The sequence below is a fragment of the Dermacentor variabilis genome, chromosome 2 (genome assembly GCF_050947875.1).
Source record: "Dermacentor variabilis isolate Ectoservices chromosome 2, ASM5094787v1, whole genome shotgun sequence".
Classification (NCBI taxonomy): Eukaryota; Metazoa; Arthropoda; class Arachnida; order Ixodida; family Ixodidae; genus Dermacentor; species Dermacentor variabilis.
The window spans coordinates 263,041,731-263,063,475 of NC_134569.1; the positions used below are offsets into that span (position 1 = coordinate 263,041,731).

The following is a 21,745-nucleotide window of genomic DNA, read 5'->3' on the forward strand; positions in this document are numbered from 1 at the left end:
ATTACTCTTGTGGTCAGAGGGGTCACTTGGCAAAAATGTGTCGCAGCCGCAATGGTAACGGTGTTCCCAGCAATCGGCGAGTCCATCACGCGAAAGCCTTGGCGGTGGAAGACGCCGTTTCAGAAGAGGACAACAGCGATAGTGCGTACATCTAGACGTTGGCGTCAGCACGAAAGAATGCTCTTCAGCCACCAATTAGACGAACGTTTAGTTGGGGAGACGTGGATTTCTCCATGGAAGTAGATACCGGTTCCCCGGTGTGCATAATATCGCGACAGCTTTTTGATAAACATCGCAAATGCTGGCCAAGCTTGAAACCTTCACACGTGAAGCTATCCTGCTACAATGGAAGATTGCCGGTGGTGGGCGAGCTTCAACTTTGTGTAAAATACCGCGATATTTCTGTTAACTGTGCCCTTGTAGTGCTAGACTGCCCCGGACCAAGCTTGTGCGGCCGAGACCTGCTAATGCTCCTGGAACAAGCGGGCGTTCCGGTACTACAAAGGACGGGTGAAAGCGAGGCCACGACGAATCAAGTGGACTGTCACAGGATCCATGCCATCCGCGACACATACCAGGACGTTTTCTCGGAAACCTTGGGGTTGATCGAGGGACCACCAGCCAGCCTCATGCTGAAGGGCGACGCTGTTCCCAAATTCTGTAAGGCGAGACCTATTCCATATGCTCTACGTGACAAGGTATCGCAAGAACTTGACCGGTTAGTGTCGCTGGGTGTAATATCGCCAGTCAAGCATTCGAATTGGGCGACGCCCATTGTACCCGTTCTGAAGAAAGATGGCTCGGTCAGAATTTGCGGTGATTTTAAAGCTACTCTAAATCCTGCTTGCGCCACGGAGCAGTACCCACTTCCGGTAATTCAAGATATCTTTGCGTCATTAGGAGGAGGCCAGTTGTTAAGTACGCTCGACTTGCGGGATGCTTATAACCAGGTGCTTTTGGACAAGGAGTCTCGGAAGCTTTGCGTTATTAACACTCGCAAAGGCCTGTTTTGTTACAATAGGCTTGCGTTCGGCATTTCCTCGGCTCCCGCAATTTTCCAAAGAAAACTTAATGCCATACTGTCTGAGTTACCTGGCGTTCAGGCTTACTTGGATGATGTTCTAGTCGCGGAAAAGGTTGAAGACAGGGGAGCTCGATTGCAGATTGTCTTAGAACGGTTCAGAGAGCACGGCGTGAAGCTCAGATACGATAAGTGTAAATTTAGCCAGCCATCTGTCGCTTATCTTGGGCATCGTATTGATCGTACCGGCCTTCACCCAACTGAGAAGAATGTAGATGCTATCATGAATGCCCCTAGTCCCGCAAACCTAAGTGAGCTGCGTTCGTTCCTGGGCATGATCTCGTTCTATTCAAAGTTTTTGCCGAATATGTCAGATACATTGTTCCCATTGTACCAATTGCTAGAAAAAAACGCACGCTGGCAGTGGAAGTTATCACAGGAATCTGCATTTCGCAAGGCAGAGCAGCATCTTAAGGACGCCGAGGTCCTTGTGCATTTTGATCCATCGAGGCAACTGAAGTTGGAATGTGACGCATCCGCTCGTGGTATAGGCGCGGTTCTTTTTCACACAATTGGAAGCACCAACAGACCAATCGGGTTCCGTTCAAGAACCCTGACAAAAGCCGAAAGAAATTCTCAGTTAGAACGTGAAGCACTGGCACTTGTTTTTCGGGTGACTAAGTTCCGGGATTATCTTTTAGGTCGAGAGTTCGTCCTGGTTAGCGACAACCAGCCACTTCTAGGACTGCTGAGGCTTGACCGCCAGGCGCCTGCCATGGCTGCAGCTCGCATCCAACACTGGGCCCTCTACTTGGGAGGCTACCGTTACAAGCTCGAATATGCTCCGGGAAGACTGCTACTGAATGCGGATGCACTGAGCAGACTGCCGCTGCAGGGCTCCGATCTCGTTACGGAACCTGACCCTGAAGAGTACGTATTTTGTTTGAAAAGCCTGGATGAAGGGATAGTCACAACACGTGAGCTGAAGGAGCTGACCGCCAATGACTCAACCTTAGCTCGCGTAAAGCAAAACGTGTTACACGGGTGGCCGAAAGGCGCAAAACGACTTGTCCATTCCTTGGTCCCCTTTGCTGATCGCAAGTTGGAGCTATCTCTGGCACACGAGCTCGTCTATTGGGGACACCGTGTTGTCATACTTGTCGCAGCGCGTAAGCGCTTGCTACAATTATTGCATGAAACGCATCAGGGGTCCTCGGCAATGAAAACAGTGGCGCAGTCCTTTTTTTGGTGGCCAGGAATAGACCGCGAAGTAGAGCTCATGGCAGCGCAATGCGAGAATCGCATTGCCAATTTGCCTATGCCACCAGCGGCCCCGCCGTTAAATTGGCCTCAAACGCAGGAGAGATGGTCGCGGGTTCATGTAGACTTTGCGGGACCAATAGAGGGTAAAATGGTTCTCGTGGTAGTAGATTCCCACACTAAGTGGATAGAAGCAGTGCCGCTGAACGAGGCTACTTCGGCAATCACCATTGACTGCCTACGGGATATATTTAGCCATTTCGGGGTACCAACAACCCTCGTATCCGACAATGGAACACAGTTCACCAGCCAGGAATTTGCAACGTTTGCTGACAGGAATAACATTACACACCTAAGAACCGTCCCCTATCACCCGCAATCAAACGGAGCGGCAGAGAGGGCAGTACGGACAATCAAGGATGGTCTCTGGAAGATGCGACGCGGAAAGCTGGAGCATAACCTTATGCGTTTTTTGCTTAATTACAGAAGGACTCTCCAGAAAACCGTAAAGTCGCCATCGGAAATGGGGTACCAGATACGATCGCGCCTGGACACCTGCTTCCCTGCGGCGACTGTGTCTAATTCTAAAAAGGAACACGACGAGTGGTTGCCTCCAACAGACTGTAGTGTACATGTCCGCAACTACGGGTCAAATGGTAAATGGATACCAGGACGGGTAACAGACATCGGGAGGACGGATGGTCACAGTGGAGACTCCTCAAGCAATCGTGCGGCGTCACATCGACCAAGTGCGCACCCGTACTGAATCTTCTCCAGATGAACCAGCAGAGACAGTACTCAGAGCGCACCGTCACTCTGCCAAAAGCCATCCGCGAGCTCCGACGACGCGGGAGAATCTTCACCCCACGAAGTGGTTCGGGACTTGGACCACCAGGTGCCTGTTCCAACGCTCGTGGCATCCGGGGCAGACCAAGTAACCATGCAACCTGTTCGACTCTCCACAAAATCCCACAAGGCAGTGCAGCGTTTTTAAGAGGGAAGAAATGTTGTAAAATGTGGTATCAAACCGCCGCATCATGTGCGCGCTGTCAATGCGCACGCGCCACGTTCTTTTTCTATGTTCACTCCTAATTTTCCCTTTCCCCTTTTTGCTTTATATATACGTGCATTAAACTCTTGTGCGTTGTTCTCGGCTAACCACTGGTTCGTCAACGTCTCCCTTCTTACATGACGGCAGCATCGCTGCCACTGCTATGTTACAAGAATGAAGTGTAAAGTACATGTGGAGCCCTTTAAATAGGTCCTCTAAAATTGTGGGCGGTAACTTGCTCACGTCAACGTCACGTGAAAAGCACAGAGTCTGCTTCGTGGATGGGCGTCTCCCACTTTCAGTGAGCCGGTACGGGCCCGCCTCCACAGGTACCAATCCCCACGTCCGGGACTGGAGGCGCTTTTCTTTTCTTCTAGGCGACGTTGGTTCGCGGAAAGGGCGTCTTTTACATTCTCTAAGTTGACTTGGTAAGCCCTCGTCGTGGCTTTGCAGCGGCTCTCACTTTCAGTGAGCCTGTAGATCCGGGAGGGGCGGCTTGATCCCTTCTTCTAGCCGACGTTGGTTCGCGGAAGTTCTCCTGTACAGCTTGAGAGTGCGTGGAAAGGGCGTCTGCTCCATTGTCCCAGTTGACGTCTTCACGAGCGCGCCTCGGCTGGCGGCAGCCCTGAGGGCCTGTCTTGTTCGCGGAAAGGGTTTTCACGCCCACACACAAAAGGGCCTGTAAGCTCTGCAGGGCCCTGCCTGACCCGTCATCCACTCGAGACAACCATGGCGAATTAGGAATTCACACTTCGTTTCGATGAGGCATGGTGGTTGGGCATCCTTCTTGCACGGGGTGCTACACGTCAACCGTAACAGCGGGTTATGCCAGACACTTTCACGTCATCCTCATCATGATCAGCCTGGTTACGCCCACTGCACGGCAAAGGCCTCTCTCATACTTCTCCAACTACACCGGCCATGTAATAATTGTGGCCATGTTGTCCCTGAAAACTTCTTAATCTCATCCACTCACCTAACTTTCTGCCGCCATTTGCTACGCTTCCCTTCCCTTGGAATCCAGACCGTAACTTTTATTGACCATCGGTTATCTTTCCTCCCCATTACATGTCCTGCCCATGCCCATTTCTTTTTCTTGATTTCAACTAAGATGTCATTAACTCGCGTTTTTTTCCTCACCCAATCTGCTCTTTTCTCATCTCTTACGTTAAAGGCATCATTCTTCTTTCCATAGCTCGTTGCGTCGCCCTCAATTTAAGCAGTGCCCTTCTCGTAAGCCTCCAGGTTTCTGTCCCATACGTGAGTACTGGTAAGACACAGCTGTTATATACATTTCTTCTGAGGGATAGTGGAAACCTGTTGTACATTCTGACTGCCTGACAAATGCACCCCAGCCCATTCTTATTCTTCTGATTATTTCAGTCTCATGATCCGGATCCGTGGTCACTACCTGTCCTAAGTAGATGTAATACCTTACCACATCCAATGCCTCACTGCCTATCGTAAAATGCTGCTCTCTTCCGAGACTGTTGAATATTACTTTTGTTTTCTGTAGATTACTTTTTAGACCCACCCTTCTGCTTTGCCTCTCCAGGTCAGTGACCATGCATTGCAATTGGTCCTCTGAATTACCTGAGTTAAACAAGGCAATATCATCAACGAATCGCAAGTTACTAAGGCATTCTCCATTACCTCTTATCCCCAATTCTTCCCACTGCAGGCCTCTGAATACCTGCTGTAAACACGCTGCGAATAGCATTGGAGAAATCGTATCTCCCTGACTGACGCCTATCTTTATTGGGATTTTGTTCCTTTCTTTATGGAGGACTACGGTGGCGGTAAAATCGCTATAGATATCTTTCAGTATATTTACATATGGCTCGTCTACACCCTGATTTCGTAATGCCTCCATGACTGCTGAGGATTCGACTGAATCAAACGCTTTTTCTTAATCAATAAAAACTATATTTAAGGGTTGGTTATACTCCGCACATTTCTCCAGCACCTGATGGACAGTGTGAATATGGCCTATTGTTGAGTAGTCCTTGCAGAATCCCGCCTGTTCCTTTCGTTGACAGAAGTCTAAGGTGTTCCTGATTCTATTTGCAAATACCTTAGTAAATACTTTGTAAGCAAGGGACACTAAGCTGATCGGTCTATAATTTTTCATTTTTTTGGCGTCCCCTTTCTTATGGATTAGGAGTATGTTAGCGTTCTTCCAATATTCCGGTACGCTCGAGGTCATGAGGCATTGCGTATACAGGGTGGCCACTTTTTCTAGAATAATTTGCCCGCCATCCTTCTATAAATCTGCTGTTGCCTGGTCCTCCCCAGCTGCCTTCGCCGTTTGCATAGCTCCCAAGGCTTTCTTTGCTTCTTCCGGTGTTACTTGAAGGATTTCGAATTCCTCTACACTATTCTCTCTTTTAATATCGCCGTGGGTACCACTGGTACTGTATAAATCTATAAAACTCCTCAGCACTTGAACTATCTCATCCATATTAGTAATGATATTACCGGCTTTGTCTCTTAACGCATACATCTGATTCTTGCCTATTCCTAGCTTCTTCTTCACTGCTTTTAGGCTTCCTCCGTTCCTGAGAGCATGTTCAATTCTATGCATATTACAGTTCCCTATGTCAGCTGTCTTTCTCGTGTTGATTAACTTAGAAAGTTCTTCCAGTTCTATTTTAGCTGTAGGGTTAGAGGCTTTCATACATTGGCGTTGCTTGATCAGATCTTTCGTCCCCTGCGTTAGCTTATTGGTATCCTGTCTAACGGAGTTACCACCAAATTCTATTGCATACTCCTCAAGGATGCCCATAAAATTGTCGCTCATCGCTTCAACACTAAGGTACTCTTCCTGATTTAATGCCAAATACCAGTTCTGTAGCTTGATCCCGAATTCCTCTATTTTCACTCTTACCGCTAACTCATTTATCGGCTTCTTGTGTACGAGTTTCTTCGGTTCCCTCTTCAAGTATAGGCTAATTCGACTTCTTGCCATCCTATGGTCACTGCAACGCGCCTTGCCGAGCACGTCCAAATCTTGTATGATGCCAGGGTTAGCGCAGAGTATGAAGTATATTTCATTTCTAGTATTGATATTCGGGCTCCTCCACGTCCACTTTCGAGTATCCCGCTTGCGGAAGAACCTATTCATTATCCGCACATTATTCTGTTCTGGAAACTCTACTAATACTACTACTAACTCTCCCCTGCTATTCCTAGCGCCTATGCCTTATTCCCCCACTAACTTTTCTCCAGCCTGCTTCTTGCCTACCCTGCATTGAAGTCACCTATCAGTACAGTGGATTTTGTTTTGACTTTACCCAACGCCGATTCCACGTCTTCATAGAAGCTTTCGACTTCCTCCTAATCATGACTGGATGCAGGGGCGTAGACCTGTACGACCTTCAGTTTGTACCTTTTATTTAGTTTCACAACAAGACCTTCCACCCTCTCGTTAATGCTATAGAATTCCTGTATGTTACCAGCTATATCCTTATTAATCAGGAATCCGACTCCTAGTTTTCATCTCTCCGCTAAGCCCCGGTAGCAGAGAACGTGCCCGCTTTTTAGCACTGTATATGGTTCTTTTGTGCTCCTAACCTCACTGAGCCCTATTATATCCCATTTACTACCCTCCGGTTCCTCCAATAACACTGCTAGACTCGCCTCACTAGATAACGTTCTGACGTTAAACGTTGCCGGGTTCAGATTCAAATGGCGGCCTTTCCGGAGCCAGGGATTCTTAGCAACCGCTGCTGCATCACAGGTCTGACCGCTGCCGTGGTCAATTGCTTCGCGGCTGCTGGGGACATAGGGCCAGGGTTTGGTTGTTTTATTCATATAGGATGTTGTGGCCAAGTACTGCACCAGGGTGGCCAATTCTGCTCGGGTGAGAGTGTGCGTTACCGGTTCTGCTCACCGGGATCAGGCCGCACTCCCTGCCTGTTGCGCAATTTTATCAACACGCGGATTTTTTTTCTTTTTTTATCCGGTGGAAAATTGCGCGGCACCGGGATACGAACCCCGGTCCTCTTGCACGCGAGGCGGATACTCTACATCTTCGCCACCGCAGGAGTTTGAAATCGCTCGCCCGAAAATCGCACTCTCTACCAGGGTCACTTGCTACCGCCGGGCTCGAACGCTCGTTCCCCGCAGGAACAGCACCGACCCGTTCTGTCTGGTGCTCACCTTAGTTCTGGCCTGGAGCACTGGTTCAACGCAGGACAAGCAAGTCTCGTCCCGACTGGTGTGGTAGCACCGGCTTGGCCTGTGTTGTGCCTCAGATTGAACCCGTACATGTCGTTGCTAGCCTCGCAACGCCAGCTGTCTTCCGTTCCGAGAGCCGCGAGCTTCCATGGACGTTCGTCTCGAGCGCACTCATTCACTTCTTCGTGGCTTCCGCTGCCTTATTCCATGTTGCCATACTATAATAAGCCAACAACACTGACACCAAGGACAACATAGGGGAAATTACTTGTGCCTAATAAACGAAATAAAGAAACGATAAATAATGGAAACGAAAGTGGATGAAAAATTAACTTGCCGCAGGTGGGGAACGATGCCACATCTTCGCATACTAGTTTGCCATACTAGTTTCTTAGTACACTCCCCCTAAGTACGGTGTATACACATATTTCGCAGTTTCTGAAAGTGGGACATAAGTTCAAACGCAAACTAACAACACATTACAAGGAACGAATCAGCGCACCACGAACATATGTCAAGAGTAAGACGGCATGTTTAAAATGACAATACGTCCCAACTGTTCTGTGAAAATCACGCGACTCCTATAGTCAGCTCTGATGTTGCCCACTCCGCGAATGTATACAACATGTAAGTCATACTCCATAAGGAGTCAACTCCAACGTAGGACCCTGTTACTGAGGTGTATCGCCAATATAGCGCAGTGGTTGAGGATCTCGCTGCAATGTGAACGGTGAGCCATGCAGAAACACGTCTTATTTCTGAATTTCCCAAACTACATCAAGGCCTTCGCTTTCGATTGTAGAGTAGGTTGATGCACGTGGTAGTAATCTCGAGCTTCTGTAAGATATTAGGTGCAGACGACCTTCATGTTCCTGGAGTAGTACTGCTCCTACGCTTCGTGAAGACACATCTGTGTGTAAAACAAATGGCTTGTGCAAGTTGGGGGATTTCAGTACAGGCTGCGTGGCCAATAGTTTCTTCATGTTTTGAAACGATCTTTCGAGTTCTTCACGTGAAACTAATTTATTTTGGAAGCCCTTATCTTTAAGTTCTGTCAATCCATATGTCAGCTCAGCGTAATTGGGCGCAAAGTAGTGGTAGCAACCCGCCATGCGCAGGAAAAATTTCAGTTCCTTTTTGGCTTGCGTTTGTACAGCCGCTAGAATCTTCTCAGTAGGGCGTCGTCTGTGCGCACCTTGCCCGATGATGTAACCCAAAGAGCTGGTTGTTGGGCAGCCGACTTGGCATTTTGCTAGCTTAATATTTACATGAGCCGTTCTAACGTGCTCAAAACATCTCGTCATTGTTTCCTGATGGTTTTCCCCAAGTCTCATTGGCAACAAACACGTAATCAAAGTAGTAGAACATATCGGGAATGCCTTCAGTCATGACTCGCACTAACCTATTAAACACTGTCGGTGCACTGTTGATGCCAAAGGGCATAAACTTGAAATGGTAGAGTCCACATGCAAATGAATATGTGATGAGCTCTGAACATAGCTGGCCATCTGGAAACCGAAGCCTGAGACAAAGTTACATCCCATGTGCATATCTGTGATGTGATCGGCTCACAATCTGGGAGAATAACCTTATTGAGTTGGCGAAAGTCGGTGCACAACCTCCATGCGCCATCTTTTTTTAAGCGACCACTATAGGTGAGCGGTAGCCCGACGTTCTTTCAATGATGCCCAGCTGCAACATGTCATTCACTTCTTTTTGCAAGGCTTCTTTGATAGAAAAAGTCAACGGGTCTTGTCGCTCCTATATCGGAGCCTCTGGAGTTGGCTTTAATGCACATTGAACAATGTCCACCTACCCCGGTATATTTGAGACGATGTCTCTGAAGCTGGTCAGAACCTCCCTGACTTGGTGTCGCTTTTGTGTGCGGTGAGCTCTAGGGCTAGGCTGACGTCTGTCCAGTCCTGCATCTGTCTCAGTGTAATGCGTGAGACATCACCAGGAAAATCCTGGTTCGTCGCAATCTCAGTCGGCTGAGCGGTGGTAGTGCGTGCAATCATTTGTTGCCTTAGTGGTCTGCGCTCTTCATATTTGATTATGTTCCCTATGTTTTTCGATAACTGGAAACGGACATTTCCAAGAGAGCATGACGTTGTTTTTATCGGTTGCTAATAACACTATAACACGGTCCCTCGAAAAAAATTCTCGCTTCTTCGCCTTCCTGTCATAATATCCTTTCTGCAGTTTTCTCGCCTTCTCTAGTTCGTGTGAACACATGTACGTTCTAGACATCGCCGAAGCTCCATAATATATGTATGTCGTCTTTTTCTCTTCGTCCAAGTGAGCATGATCATGCTTCTTATATCCAAAATAAAGCTATGAGCAAACTAGGTTTTTTTAAGAAGCTCCATGTTGCATTCCACACATGAAGTCAAATTAGTAGCGTATAAAACGCTCGCTAGGCCTATCTTGGAATCTGCCGCGGTTGTTTGGGATTCCTACACCCAAGCAAACATAACAAAACTTCACATGTTCAAAGAAAATCAGTTGGATTCATCTTGAATTATTATACTAGTAAATCATCTCCCAGTGTTCTTTTACACAGAGCTAATATAGAAACACTGCAGGTAAGAAGACGTCGAGAAAGACTGAAATACTTGCACCTTTTCTACTATGGCAAGCTTAATCTGAACAGAGATCACTACACTGAACGGGTTTCTCGACACCCACCACGATCGCATCATTCTAAGCTAAGAGACTTTGCTTGAAAGACTTTCAGTTTTAGAAATTCTTCTTCCCTTCTCCCCTAACTTATTATTAATAAATGTAAAGCTATGCGCGTGCAGAGGAGCACCAGTATTCTTCCTACTTACTATCTAAATAATATTCCTCTACAACCCGTTTATTTATTTATTTATTTATTTATTTATTTACAGATACTGCTGTCTCAATACATGAGACATAGCAGGAGTGGATACACCAGACACAAGATCAAAACCACATACAATGAATTTGAAACGTAATTACAAAATGTGGTTAAACAATTCTTTCAAAAACTCTTCATTAGGTTTCTCCCGCAAGGAACCAGCTAGGTTGTTCCAAATTCCAGCAGTGCTTGGAAAAACGAATACTTATAACAATTTACAAAAGACTGGAAAGGAACAATATTAAGTGGGTATGAATGGACAACTCGTACAAATACTTAGGAGTTCATATAACAGCAAAAACAACCTGGAACCTTCACACTGAGTACATAATAAGTAAAGCTAATAGCATGCTGGGTTACTTACATTTAAGGCAGAAAGCTGGGCTAATTGGTGGTAATCTTATAAGGGGACATCGCACTAGCGCGTAAAAAAAGGGCATCGACAGGAACATAAAGAAACTGGAATTCGGTGCGTCTTTTTTTATGTTCCTGTCCGGGTCCCTTTTTACGCGGTAGTGCGATGTCCCCATCGGCTACTTGTGCCACAAGTTTTCCAAAGCACCAAAATCCTTAAAATTATTACTTTACCAGTCATCAGTGCATCCTAAATTAGAATACGCTGCAGCTGTGTGGGACCCATACCATGAAAACCTAATTTCTTCACTGGAGCTTGTCCAAAATAATTCATTCCGATTCATATTTTCAAATTATAACCGTACCACTAGCGTAACATCAATGAAGGACAATCTATCTCTTCCATTACTTGCATCTCGTAGAACAATAGCACGTTTGACACTGTTTCACAAGTTTTGTTACCATTCCTCCCTTCACAGTAACTTCATTTCTCAGCGTCATTACCTGTTGAGCCCCATCGATCATCATCATAAGGTCAGAATTCATACAGGCAACACTAACATGTTCAGTTAATAAAAGAAAAATCAGACATCCACCCGTTCGTAGCGATTGCTATACGGATTCCTCGAATGAAAAGCCTCACAGTTGAAAAATTCGTACTGGTCAAGGACTCGAACCCGGGACCACCGCCTTTCCGGGGCAGCCGCTCTACCATCCGCGCTAACCAGGCGGCTAGCAGATGGCAGGGCGAAGTCGAATTTGTCGACAACACGAAGCAAAGGCAAAAGTTTGACATAATAGTTCTGCGGAAACCCGCAAGTTGGAGAGAAGTAATTAATAAAGGGAAAATCGGACATCCATCAGACATTCCCTTAATTATTTCTCTCCACCTTGCGGGTTTCCGCAGAACTATTATGTCTAACACGTTCAGTCTATCTTTTTTACCCAGATCATCACGGTAGTGGAACCACCTTCCCTGTGAAATTGTATCGTCCGCAACAAACTTTTTCGTTAGGCATTAGCTAACATTGTATAATTATGAATTATTAACATGTTATTTCATTTACTTGCCGTATTGCAAATGACTCAGGACGTCACTGGTTAACATTGTACTAATAGGAATTATCAAGGGGCTATTTTGTTTACATTACCTGTCGTACTTACAAACACTAGGCAAGATATTACATAGTATTAATAATTAGGAATTACTAATACGCTAGATTGTTTATCTTCCGTATTTCATTGTTATGCTTGCCGTTTTCCCACAGCCCTCTGTAATAGCTTCGGGCCTTGAGGGTATCATAATAAAAATAAATAAATATAAGAACCGTTCGGGAATGAAATAGTCATAGCCGTCATGCCATGGAGTGGCCCAACTCTCGAGACACTTTTGAAGACGCTTCAAATCATTTGTTTTTTTTTTCAAACTTTGTTGGTTTTGACTTTCCTTTGCCCATCCTTCTTTAAGCTTTGATCTTGCCATTATGTTTCATTCATTATCTTACTCAGGTAGTCTCACTATTTTTCTTTTCGCTCCTGTGACCGCATGCCCGTCTTCTTGTTTCTTGAATTTGTGCTACGCTTGCTGTGACTGGCGAATTTGCACTTCGCGCCCTTTCGTTTTGTTCGGGTGTTCCTTTATTTCGTTTTAGGGCGACGCGAAACAGAAACAAAATCAAGATGGTCGGCGACGCTGGATGCCGCAGAAGCGAAGCATGATGGCCACATCGCGCGCCACCTTAACTGTTTCGTTACGCCTACTGAAATCGATCACCAGTGATCGACGCTTTATATTGCCGATTTCGACATGTTGGAGCCGTCTCTGATCAGCTTATAGCCATCTTGCAGTTAGTACAGGCCTTGCACTTTCCGAATCCGTTTAAATTTTCGCACTCGCGGGATGTTGTGATATTTGACGCACCTTTTTGCGAACAAATGTGCGTATGTGGTAGCGAAAAGAGGTGCGGCTGTCGCCTTCTGCCGCGCTCGAGAAAAAGCATGCCGCTCACGATTACGCCGTCCTAGCATAAAGATTTTGCAACCAAATGACCCCCAGCAAGTCAGGGATTAAATTATATTGCTGGCTTTGCCGTCTAATAGCGCGTAGCAGTGATTATTAACCGAAAATCACGCTACCTGTTCACTAGTGAGCTTTGGTTTTCAGTCGCAGTCGTTTTATTCCACTAAAGTACTTCTGGAGGTCCGCTGCATGTCCAACATAGGTACCTGGCTTTTACAACCAATTTCCAAGAGTTTCGCTATTGCTTTTCCTGTAAAATTCATGCAATAGGCGCTGCCGGTGTCATTGCGCATGAAAATGGCGTGAGATTTTGTGGTGGATAGACGAATAGACGGATTTTCAGTATCAGTCCCACATCGTTAGGAATGACTTCTCCGATGTGTGGGACAGGCAGCCTAGACCGTGAGTTCTTTGGTTTACTGCCTTGAACACGCTACAAGTGAATCCCCGGTAAGCGCTGAAAGCTTTTATTTCTTCTCATTTTCTTTTTTTCCCACACTACATTTAAGCATTGCTTCAGTTCGCCGAAAATGTATCATACATCTAGCCGCGTTCATGGCCGCATGCGTACGGGTGACTCCGAAACCACGATGTTGAAACCATTGAGAAATACTACGCCGGGTCGCCTGCGCACGTGCAATTCCGGAACCACGAGGGCGGAACCGTTTAGAAATCGTTCTATATTGAGTTATCCATCGCGATCAAGAAAACACTTCTATCGCGGATAAATCAAGGAAGTTTTTAGGCATGCAACATTTACGGAATCAGCTGCAACAACTTCCGAAGCACGCTGCCGATTGCACCCATTGAGATGCCACTTCCTGCTATCAAAGCGAGCTCATCGTGCTCGCTATTATTATTTCGAAACACGGATACTAGTATGGGCTCTGTACCGCAGACAAAAGAAATGAATGTCATGCGAAAGGAGGAAAAAATATGAGAAAGTTTACAGTGTCACGCACATCATAAGAAAAATAACGTAGCGATAGCAGTAGCAAAGTTCACAATACAGATCTTCATCATGTAAAAAAGTACGTAGTTCGCACCCATCTATTTCCTCTACATTTGCACTTATATTAGTTTTCGCAGATTTTTGTTTGTACTCATGAAGATCACGAGCGCGCATTCACAACTGCTAAATTGTAAGTATTGCAAGTGCGGCGGTAATAGGTACTTCAATAGATTCCCCGCGCGAACTGTTCGAACAATGTCTAACCGATCGCAGACACATGCGCTGCAGCTTGAAGGAGGCGACGTGTAGGCGCTTTCCAACCATAGAGAAAGGCCGCCATCCAAGGAAGCCTTTCTTACGCGCGGCTCAGCACCATTGTGAGCGGCCTGTCTCCTCACTATGAGGATTTGCCCTTTGAGCGAAGGTCTCTGCCTAGGCATCCTTCTCTCAGTTGGCGCCTCAGACTTGGGCGGCGATTCAGTATCAGTTCCACCTCGTAAGGAATGACTTCTCCGATGTGTGAGAGAGGCAGCCGAGACCGTGAGTTGTTTGGTGTACCGCCTTGAACACGTTACTAAAGAATTCCCGGTAAGCTCTGAACGCTTTTATTTCTTCCTATTTTCTTTTTTTCCACACTACATTTAAGTATTGTTCAAGTTCGCTGAAAATGTATCGTATATCTAGCCGCGTTCGTTGAGAAATACTACGCCGGGTCACCTACGCACGTGTGATTCCGGAACTACGAGGGCAGAACCGCTTAGGAATCGTTCTATATTGAGTTACCCATCGCTATCGGGAAAACAGTTCTATCGCGAATAAATCAAGGAAGTTTTTAGGCATCTAGAGCCCACGGGGCTGTGCTTATCGGTGATAAGGTAGCCTCCCCGCCTGCGGGTTTATCTGACTGAGCTATGGTGAATGCTCGGGTGCATTAGTCGGAAGTTCGAATCCCTGAATAAGTTTTTTTTTATGATGGTGAGCTTGAAACACAGTTCCTTCAGTGCACAGCTTCTGCAGGCTTGGAGTGACGCCTGACACTGGCAAAAATGCCGAGAGCGAGTGGGGCTATACTAATCCAGGTACAACCAATTTACGAAGGCCCACAAAGCTTCAACAAGACACTCCCCACCAGATCAGGAATTGGCCTCCCTGGTACAGTAATTCGGCCACCCCCTCCCATATGGCTCACTCAATTACTCAATAGCCCTCAGTCCCCAGCTGCTGCGGAGCACCTGACCAACGCGGCGGTCAGACCTGTAACGCAGCAGGGGGTGCTAAGAGTCTCTCGATCCGGACAGGCCGCCAATGGAAACTGACCCTTACAACGTTTAACACCAGAACCCTCTAAAGTGAGGCTAGCTTAACAGGATTCTATGAGGAATTAGCACTTTTGGGATATCGTCAGCATTAGTGAGATTAAAAGGATTGGTGAGGCTTATACATTGCTGAATTGCGGACATGTCCTCTGCTATAGAGGTCTCCTAGATAAGAAGCAATTCCTAATCCACAAGGACATAGCGGGCAACATTGCAAAATTCTACAGCATTAATGAGTGGGTATTTGTAGTCGTACTCAAACTTAACAAGCGGTATAGATTAAAGGTAGTACAAGCCTACGCCCCAACATCCAGTCACGAGGATGAGGAAGTGGATCAGTCTTTTGAAGATGTTGAATTATCGATGAGAAAAGTGCAAACTCAGCATACTGTAGTAATGGGCGACTACAATGAAAAAGTGGGGAAAAAGCAGGCTGGTGAATAAGGAATTGGGAACTACGGCGTCGATTCTAGGAACGCTAGAGGAGCGATACTGTTAGAATTAGCCGAAAAGAATAAGCTTCGAATAATGAACACCTTTTTCAGGAAGCGTAGCAACATAAATTGGACCTGAAAAAGCCTTAATGGTGAAACAAGAAATGAAATTGGCTTCATATTTTCTGCTGATCCCAGCATAGTGCAGGATGTAGAGGTGATAGGTCGGGTAAAGTGCAGTGATCCTAGGTTAGTGAGAGCTAGAATTCACCTCAATTTTTTTTCTTTATTTATTTGGGCAAGACAAATACAAGGTTTGCCCGCAAGGTAAGCCAAAAGGAGGCGTAATCCTCCTGTCTAAGGCTTTTACCTCGCTGGAGCAGCAGAAGTAGCAGTCTACTGATAAAGCAAAGTACAACTAACAAGTCACAAAACTGCGAAACTATTTGCAGCAAAATTTTAAACACATTGAAAAGTATCAACCGTGTGCCATATAGCAAGTAACTAAATAAATAGATACAGTACAGCAAAAATTAGAACATTCTGGTATTAGCGAAAGTTATACATGCAGCATATAACATTAATAACATTACTATTGATATTAAAGAAGTAAACATTATTAACATTCATTAAACACACTGCGAGCTGAAAATATTTTTTGTATTGCATGTTTAAATTTGTGAATTGTTATAGGATTTATAGCTTCATCAACAACGTTAGGGTACGTATTACATAAGCACATGGTGTCATATTCGATAGTTTGCGTGCCATGTATTGTCCTTGGTTTCTTTATTACTATTGATGTGTGACGTATGTTGTATCCTGTGTCTGTACTCAGGTAACGACTTGAAAACATTTCCCTGTTGCTGGAGATCTCTTTAAATAGCCGTATGCAGATCTTTGTTTTGTAAGAGTCTCTAATATTAGGAATGTTGTAGCGCATCATTAGTATAGAAGATCTTATGTATTGTTTTGAGAAGTTCAGCAACCGAACAGCTCGCCGTAGCAGTACTGCCAGTTTTTCTATATCTGTTTTATTACCGTTTCCCCATACTAAGAGGCAGTAGCTAAGGTACGAGTGCACAAATGAAAAGTACAACTGTATGAGAAGCTTGATAGGCACAAAGCATCGGATTCATTGTAGCAAGCCAACAGATCATCCAACCTTAGTGCGCATCTTATTTAGGTGCTCTGTCCAGCTTAGGTTTTCGTGAAATGTAAGACCCAGAAACGAATGGCTTGAGACATGTTCAAGTTGTGATCCAGAATAAAAAAGTTTTACGTCGTAATCTGTTTGCTTATTCTTGGAATAAAAAACTAAATTTCGTTTTTTTTTTGCATTTAAGTCAAGTTTGTTTAGATAGAGCCACTCGCTAAGTTCTTGTAACCAGTGGCTTGCGGTAACTTCTAGTTCGTGAAGGTCGGCTCCGGAAAAAAAGACATTAGTGTCATCAGCGTACAGTATAATTTCCTCTGTCAGTGGAACGATAATTACGTCATTTATGTAAATAGTAAATAATACCGGCCCTAAAATGGAGCCTTCTGGTACCCCATATTTAATCATGCTCTTTTCAGAACTGTACCTTTTCAAGGAAGTATACTGAAATCTAGATTCAAGGTAGCTATGCATAAGTTCCAATGCTATGCCCCTAATGCCATATAGTTAGTTTCTGTAGTAATATGTTATGTTTTACGCTATCAAAAGCCTTGCGAAAGTCTAGGAATATACCAATGGTAAATGTTTCTTCGATGTTATTTATAATTGTATCTTGGACTATTAATAATGCCATTTCGGTCGATTTATTCTTCTGAAAATCATATTTCTTATTCGAGATAACCGCCTTTATCCAGAAAAAAACTATTTAGACGCTTATATATAATACGTTCAGCCACTTTGGAAAATATCGGCAATAACGAAATTGGTCTGCAATTATTCAAGTGATTGTGTTTTCCACCCTTAAAGATTACAGCGACACGAGCTATTTTCATTATCTTATGAAAGATTCCACTGGATAATATACTGTTACAAATGTGTACCATGGGGCCACAGATTATGTGAGCAACTGCTTTAATAGGCTGGGCTTTAATGTAATCCTCCCCAGCAGCTGATTTGTTACTCAAGGAAATAAGAACAGAAAAAACCTCAGTTTCACACGTAGGCGTAAGAAACATAGTCTCGTTGAAGCGATGTTTTATATAAGTTCGAATATTACGTTCAGTGCAAAAAACAGATGTAGAAGTTGAAGCACCGGCATTAACAAAATGATTATTAAATAAATTCGCTGCATCGTTACCATAGTACTTGTCACAATTTACAACAATTTCGTGTAGCACATTCGGTGAAGATGACCCTATTAGTTCGCGGTATATGTTCCACGTTTTACGACCATGACTCATAGAGGCTTCAAATCGATGCACGTAATATTGCAATTTAGCTTTCTTGAGATCACTGCTCAGCTTCTTTCTAACTTGTTTAAACTCTTTTAGCATGTCAGGGTCACGAGTCTTTAAAAAATTACTGAATAATTTGTCTTTGTGTTGTATGCGCTTGTATAGTTGTTGATTTACCCATTCCTTTCTAGCTTTTTTATGCTTGACCACAGGGATGGAAGGAAATGCTACATTGTATATTTGTTTCACTTTGGACACAAATGCATCGTGTGATGCTGTAGGATTTTCTTCAGCATAAACATCACACCAATTTACACTGGAAAGTAAAGTTTGAAACTAAGCAAAGTAAAGTTTGTGGTGTGATTATTTACGACTCGCTTGAAGTAATGTTTGTTATCTGTGCGCCCACGAAATGACAACGCGGCAAAAAACGGCAGATGATCACTTATGCCCGAACTGAGCACTCCCGAACATGTCTCATCTTTTGCGATAGAAGTAAAACATAAATCAATCATGTTTTTGAGTTCAAAGTTATCCGCGTATGAAGTTCAATAAGGTTTTCCCAGCCATTTGCTAGCATACTTTCACTATGTTGGATCATGTCCTTTTTTGAGAGTAAGTCGACGTTGAAGTCACCAACAATTACCGCTTGTAATTTCTTCGTACTAGCAAGTTCAAGTACCGAATCCATATAATGAAGAAGTTTCGTTAGAGCACCTTGAGATGGGCGGTAGACCGCAACAATCATAATATTTTGAGAAACTGCTGCAACACATTCAAAATCATCAGTCACACATGTATATACAGCCAAGATTTCGTAACAATGACATTCACGAATATAAAGAGATACGCCACCACCTCGTTTTCTTGAACTATAAATTGAAACGTGCTTGTAGCCGGGAAATGTGTAACGTCATATCCATCCAGCGAAACTCCAAATACAATTTCGTTTATCAAAATGCCGAATACGGTCAAACCCATTAATAGAGACTTTTAGCCTGCCCACTATTCCGGCAAACGGGGCGGTTTGGGCGGATTGCCGGATTTGCGGGGGCGTAAACGTGAGCGGCCCGAGTAGTGCAGCCACCTGGTGGCGTAGAATTGAACGAGACAAACACAGAGCTAATATTGCAGTGACCCACTATATCCTGCTTCACTGGTAGCGATAATTTTCGGCAGTGGCGTAATGCTGAGCACGATTAGGCCGCTGTTAAAAGATTACACCAGCAGCTGAAGAGAATATAGTAATTGGCTTTGTGTTTGTGTGGTTGAGCATTGTACCACCAGCTGGTGCCACCAATCTGGCCGCTCACGTTTACGCCTCCGCCCAACCGGCAAACCACCCGCACTTGCCGGAATACCGCACGCACTAAAATTCTTTAATATCAAACATTTGACTACGGAGCCTTGGCATGCTTAATCAAATGATCTGGCAAGCGCAGGGGGTTTTCCGGACGAGTGGAGGGGTAAATTTCAGTGGCTAGATTAATGGTGCAATGTTACACAAGACAAACATGCAGCCAAGTATATTCTTTGCTGCTGGTGCCACTTTTCGACAGCGGCGTACGTAATAGCTCTCACGCTTACGCCGCTCCCGAAGATTTAGCACCAGCAAGTATATAGAATATACCTCTTTAGAGTCATTGGTTACTGTACCACTAGCACTACACTTGTGTGGTCGAGCTGTGCCCCAGCAGGTGGCTGCACCCCTCTGGCCACTCACATATACACCGATCTTCATCCGGCAATCGGTCCGAGCTTGATTGACCGGAATACGGCACAAGTAAAACACTATCTGGCAATATAGCCAGGCAGAAGCTGTCACATTAGTAGCTTCTGGGATGAGGACTAGTTGGTTCCTCTTTAGAACTATGCCCAAACAGCGTGGCTGAAACAATGGCACACAGGAAGCACACAGGCCACAGAACAAGCGCTTGTTCTGTAGTGTCTGTTTCCCTGTGCGTCCCTGTTTCAGTCGCGCTGTTACAGCGTAGTTCTCAAGTTTGCACAATTGTTTACTAATGTTTTTTTAAGCTGCATATATTATTGGTTCCGTAATATCGTTCTTTCTATTTAATTTTCGATTATTTCTATTCTCTTCGAATATAAGACAAGTGCTGAATCAGTGACGTGCTTTCGTATTTCATTGTTCTTGCCCAACTATTATTGCCATAGCCATTGTATCGAGCCTCGGAGTGCTTTCATGCGCTCATAGCCACACGTGCCGATTCTTACAGGTCGCCGTGATCTCCCACGGGCACAAAGGCGGGCGTACGAACACGACAGCGAGCTCGAGAATGTTGGTGTTTTGCTGCGCGCTGTCTGCCTGCTCACAAAGCGATTGAAGTCACGTGACCTGCTAAGTTACGGCGGCGCGACACAGCGACATGTTGGCAGAACGGAACGTTGGCACTGGGAGATGCAGGCGCTCTCCACGCGGTCGGTTCTCATGCCGCGAGCGTTGGAACAGTTAAATCTGTTCGCGAGTCTCTTTGAGGCAGGTTCAGTCAGTATGCGAATGTTTATTACAATTTATACTTCCCATGAATTTACGAGCCTTCCTACGTGCATTACTGCATGTAATAATTCATCCTTCTGGTGAAGCATTGTCGTCGCTGTGAACACCAGAAAACTAGCAGCTTTAACGTGCTAACCATTTTCTCCCGTGTTGGATTTTCATCATAAGTACAGAATAATTAGGGCAGCATGTAATATTACAGCTATAAGTAAACATGACGGTCCATCAGCACATTCCAAATGCAAAACGCACACAAAATGAATCCCCACCGGTATGTTTTATATGCAATCCTGCCATCAGCAAGCTCACGTGGCGCCACAATCGCATTTTTTTTCTCACCCTACTTCTCACGGGAGCCGGGTGTGACACTTACCAGGCGGAGTATGCCACGGTGTGGAGGTCATTGGCGTTCGCCCCAGTGCTGGACGCCAGGCTGTCAGCTGCCGGCGAGGTGTAGCCGAGCGTGATGCCCACGCAGAAGGACCCCGACCAGGCACTTAACACCGTCACCGCGAACCAGAGCGTGAGCGGCCTCTGGTACGGCTCGGAAGGTTGCTCGCCGCCGCGCATGTTCTGCTTCTTAGCTCCGTGGACCTTACCCACTATGAGGATTGATGGAGCCGGTGGTTAAAGGCAGCACGATGGACAACACCAAAAATAAAAAAAAAGTAGGGCGCGGTATCGTGAAAGTTGTAATATAATATTGAAACATCCAAATTTAATAGCGAATGGCAATAGTGAGCAAAACCCATCCACGAATTTTATACTTGTTTTGTCAAAAGTTGCACTCACCCGCAACGACGACACTTGGCCTGTAATCGGGAGGTCTGAACAAAAGTTCTTGTACATAGTACGGTGGACAGTGGAAGCTCAGGCAGCACCTCAGTTTAAGAATCGTAAATCGTTGCCGTCATGGTGACGCTTTCGTCACTCTATCAACACCATTGCTCCTTCGTCATACAGTTGTCGTCATGCCGCCAAGGTCGTGGTCGATCCTGGAAAGCCATAGCAAAATGTGCCGTTCCCGAGACAACTAATATCCCATATGGCGGAAGCAACGGAAATATTTGAATAACAACAACTAATTTTCATAGGCTACTTGGCTCATACACAATTTTGTAGCTGCCGGGGCGAAAAATATATCGTGAGGTAAGGAAAAATATCAGAGACGCGAGAGTAAAGAAGTCAGTTCAAAGGGCACACGTTTAGAGCGCTCTTTCCTTTCGTGTCCGTAATTTCTTTCGCACATTGAACTGCATTTCTTGCGCAGTGCACAACATAATTTGTAATTACTGCTAGAGATTCTAAATAAAGGAGTCTTCAGCAATGCGGTGTGTCACTACATTGTTTGAATGCTAGTCATAT

General features: G+C 45.1%; 1 protein-coding gene across 1 annotated transcript in view; it reads right to left on the reverse strand.

Moving 5' to 3' along the window:
- Positions 1-21,246, reverse strand: part of LOC142573281 (solute carrier family 2, facilitated glucose transporter member 6-like) — a 33,733-nt gene extending 12,487 nt beyond the window's left edge. Inside the window, exons 1-2 of the mRNA XM_075682919.1 lie at positions 21,173-21,246; positions 20,754-20,982 (exon numbers count right to left, since the gene is read on the reverse strand). Coding sequence (XP_075539034.1) covers positions 20,754-20,950 — 197 coding nt within the window. The 5' untranslated portion in view covers positions 20,951-20,982; positions 21,173-21,246. The remainder of the gene's footprint in view (positions 1-20,753; positions 20,983-21,172) is intronic.
- Between the last annotated feature and the right edge of the window lie 499 nt (positions 21,247-21,745).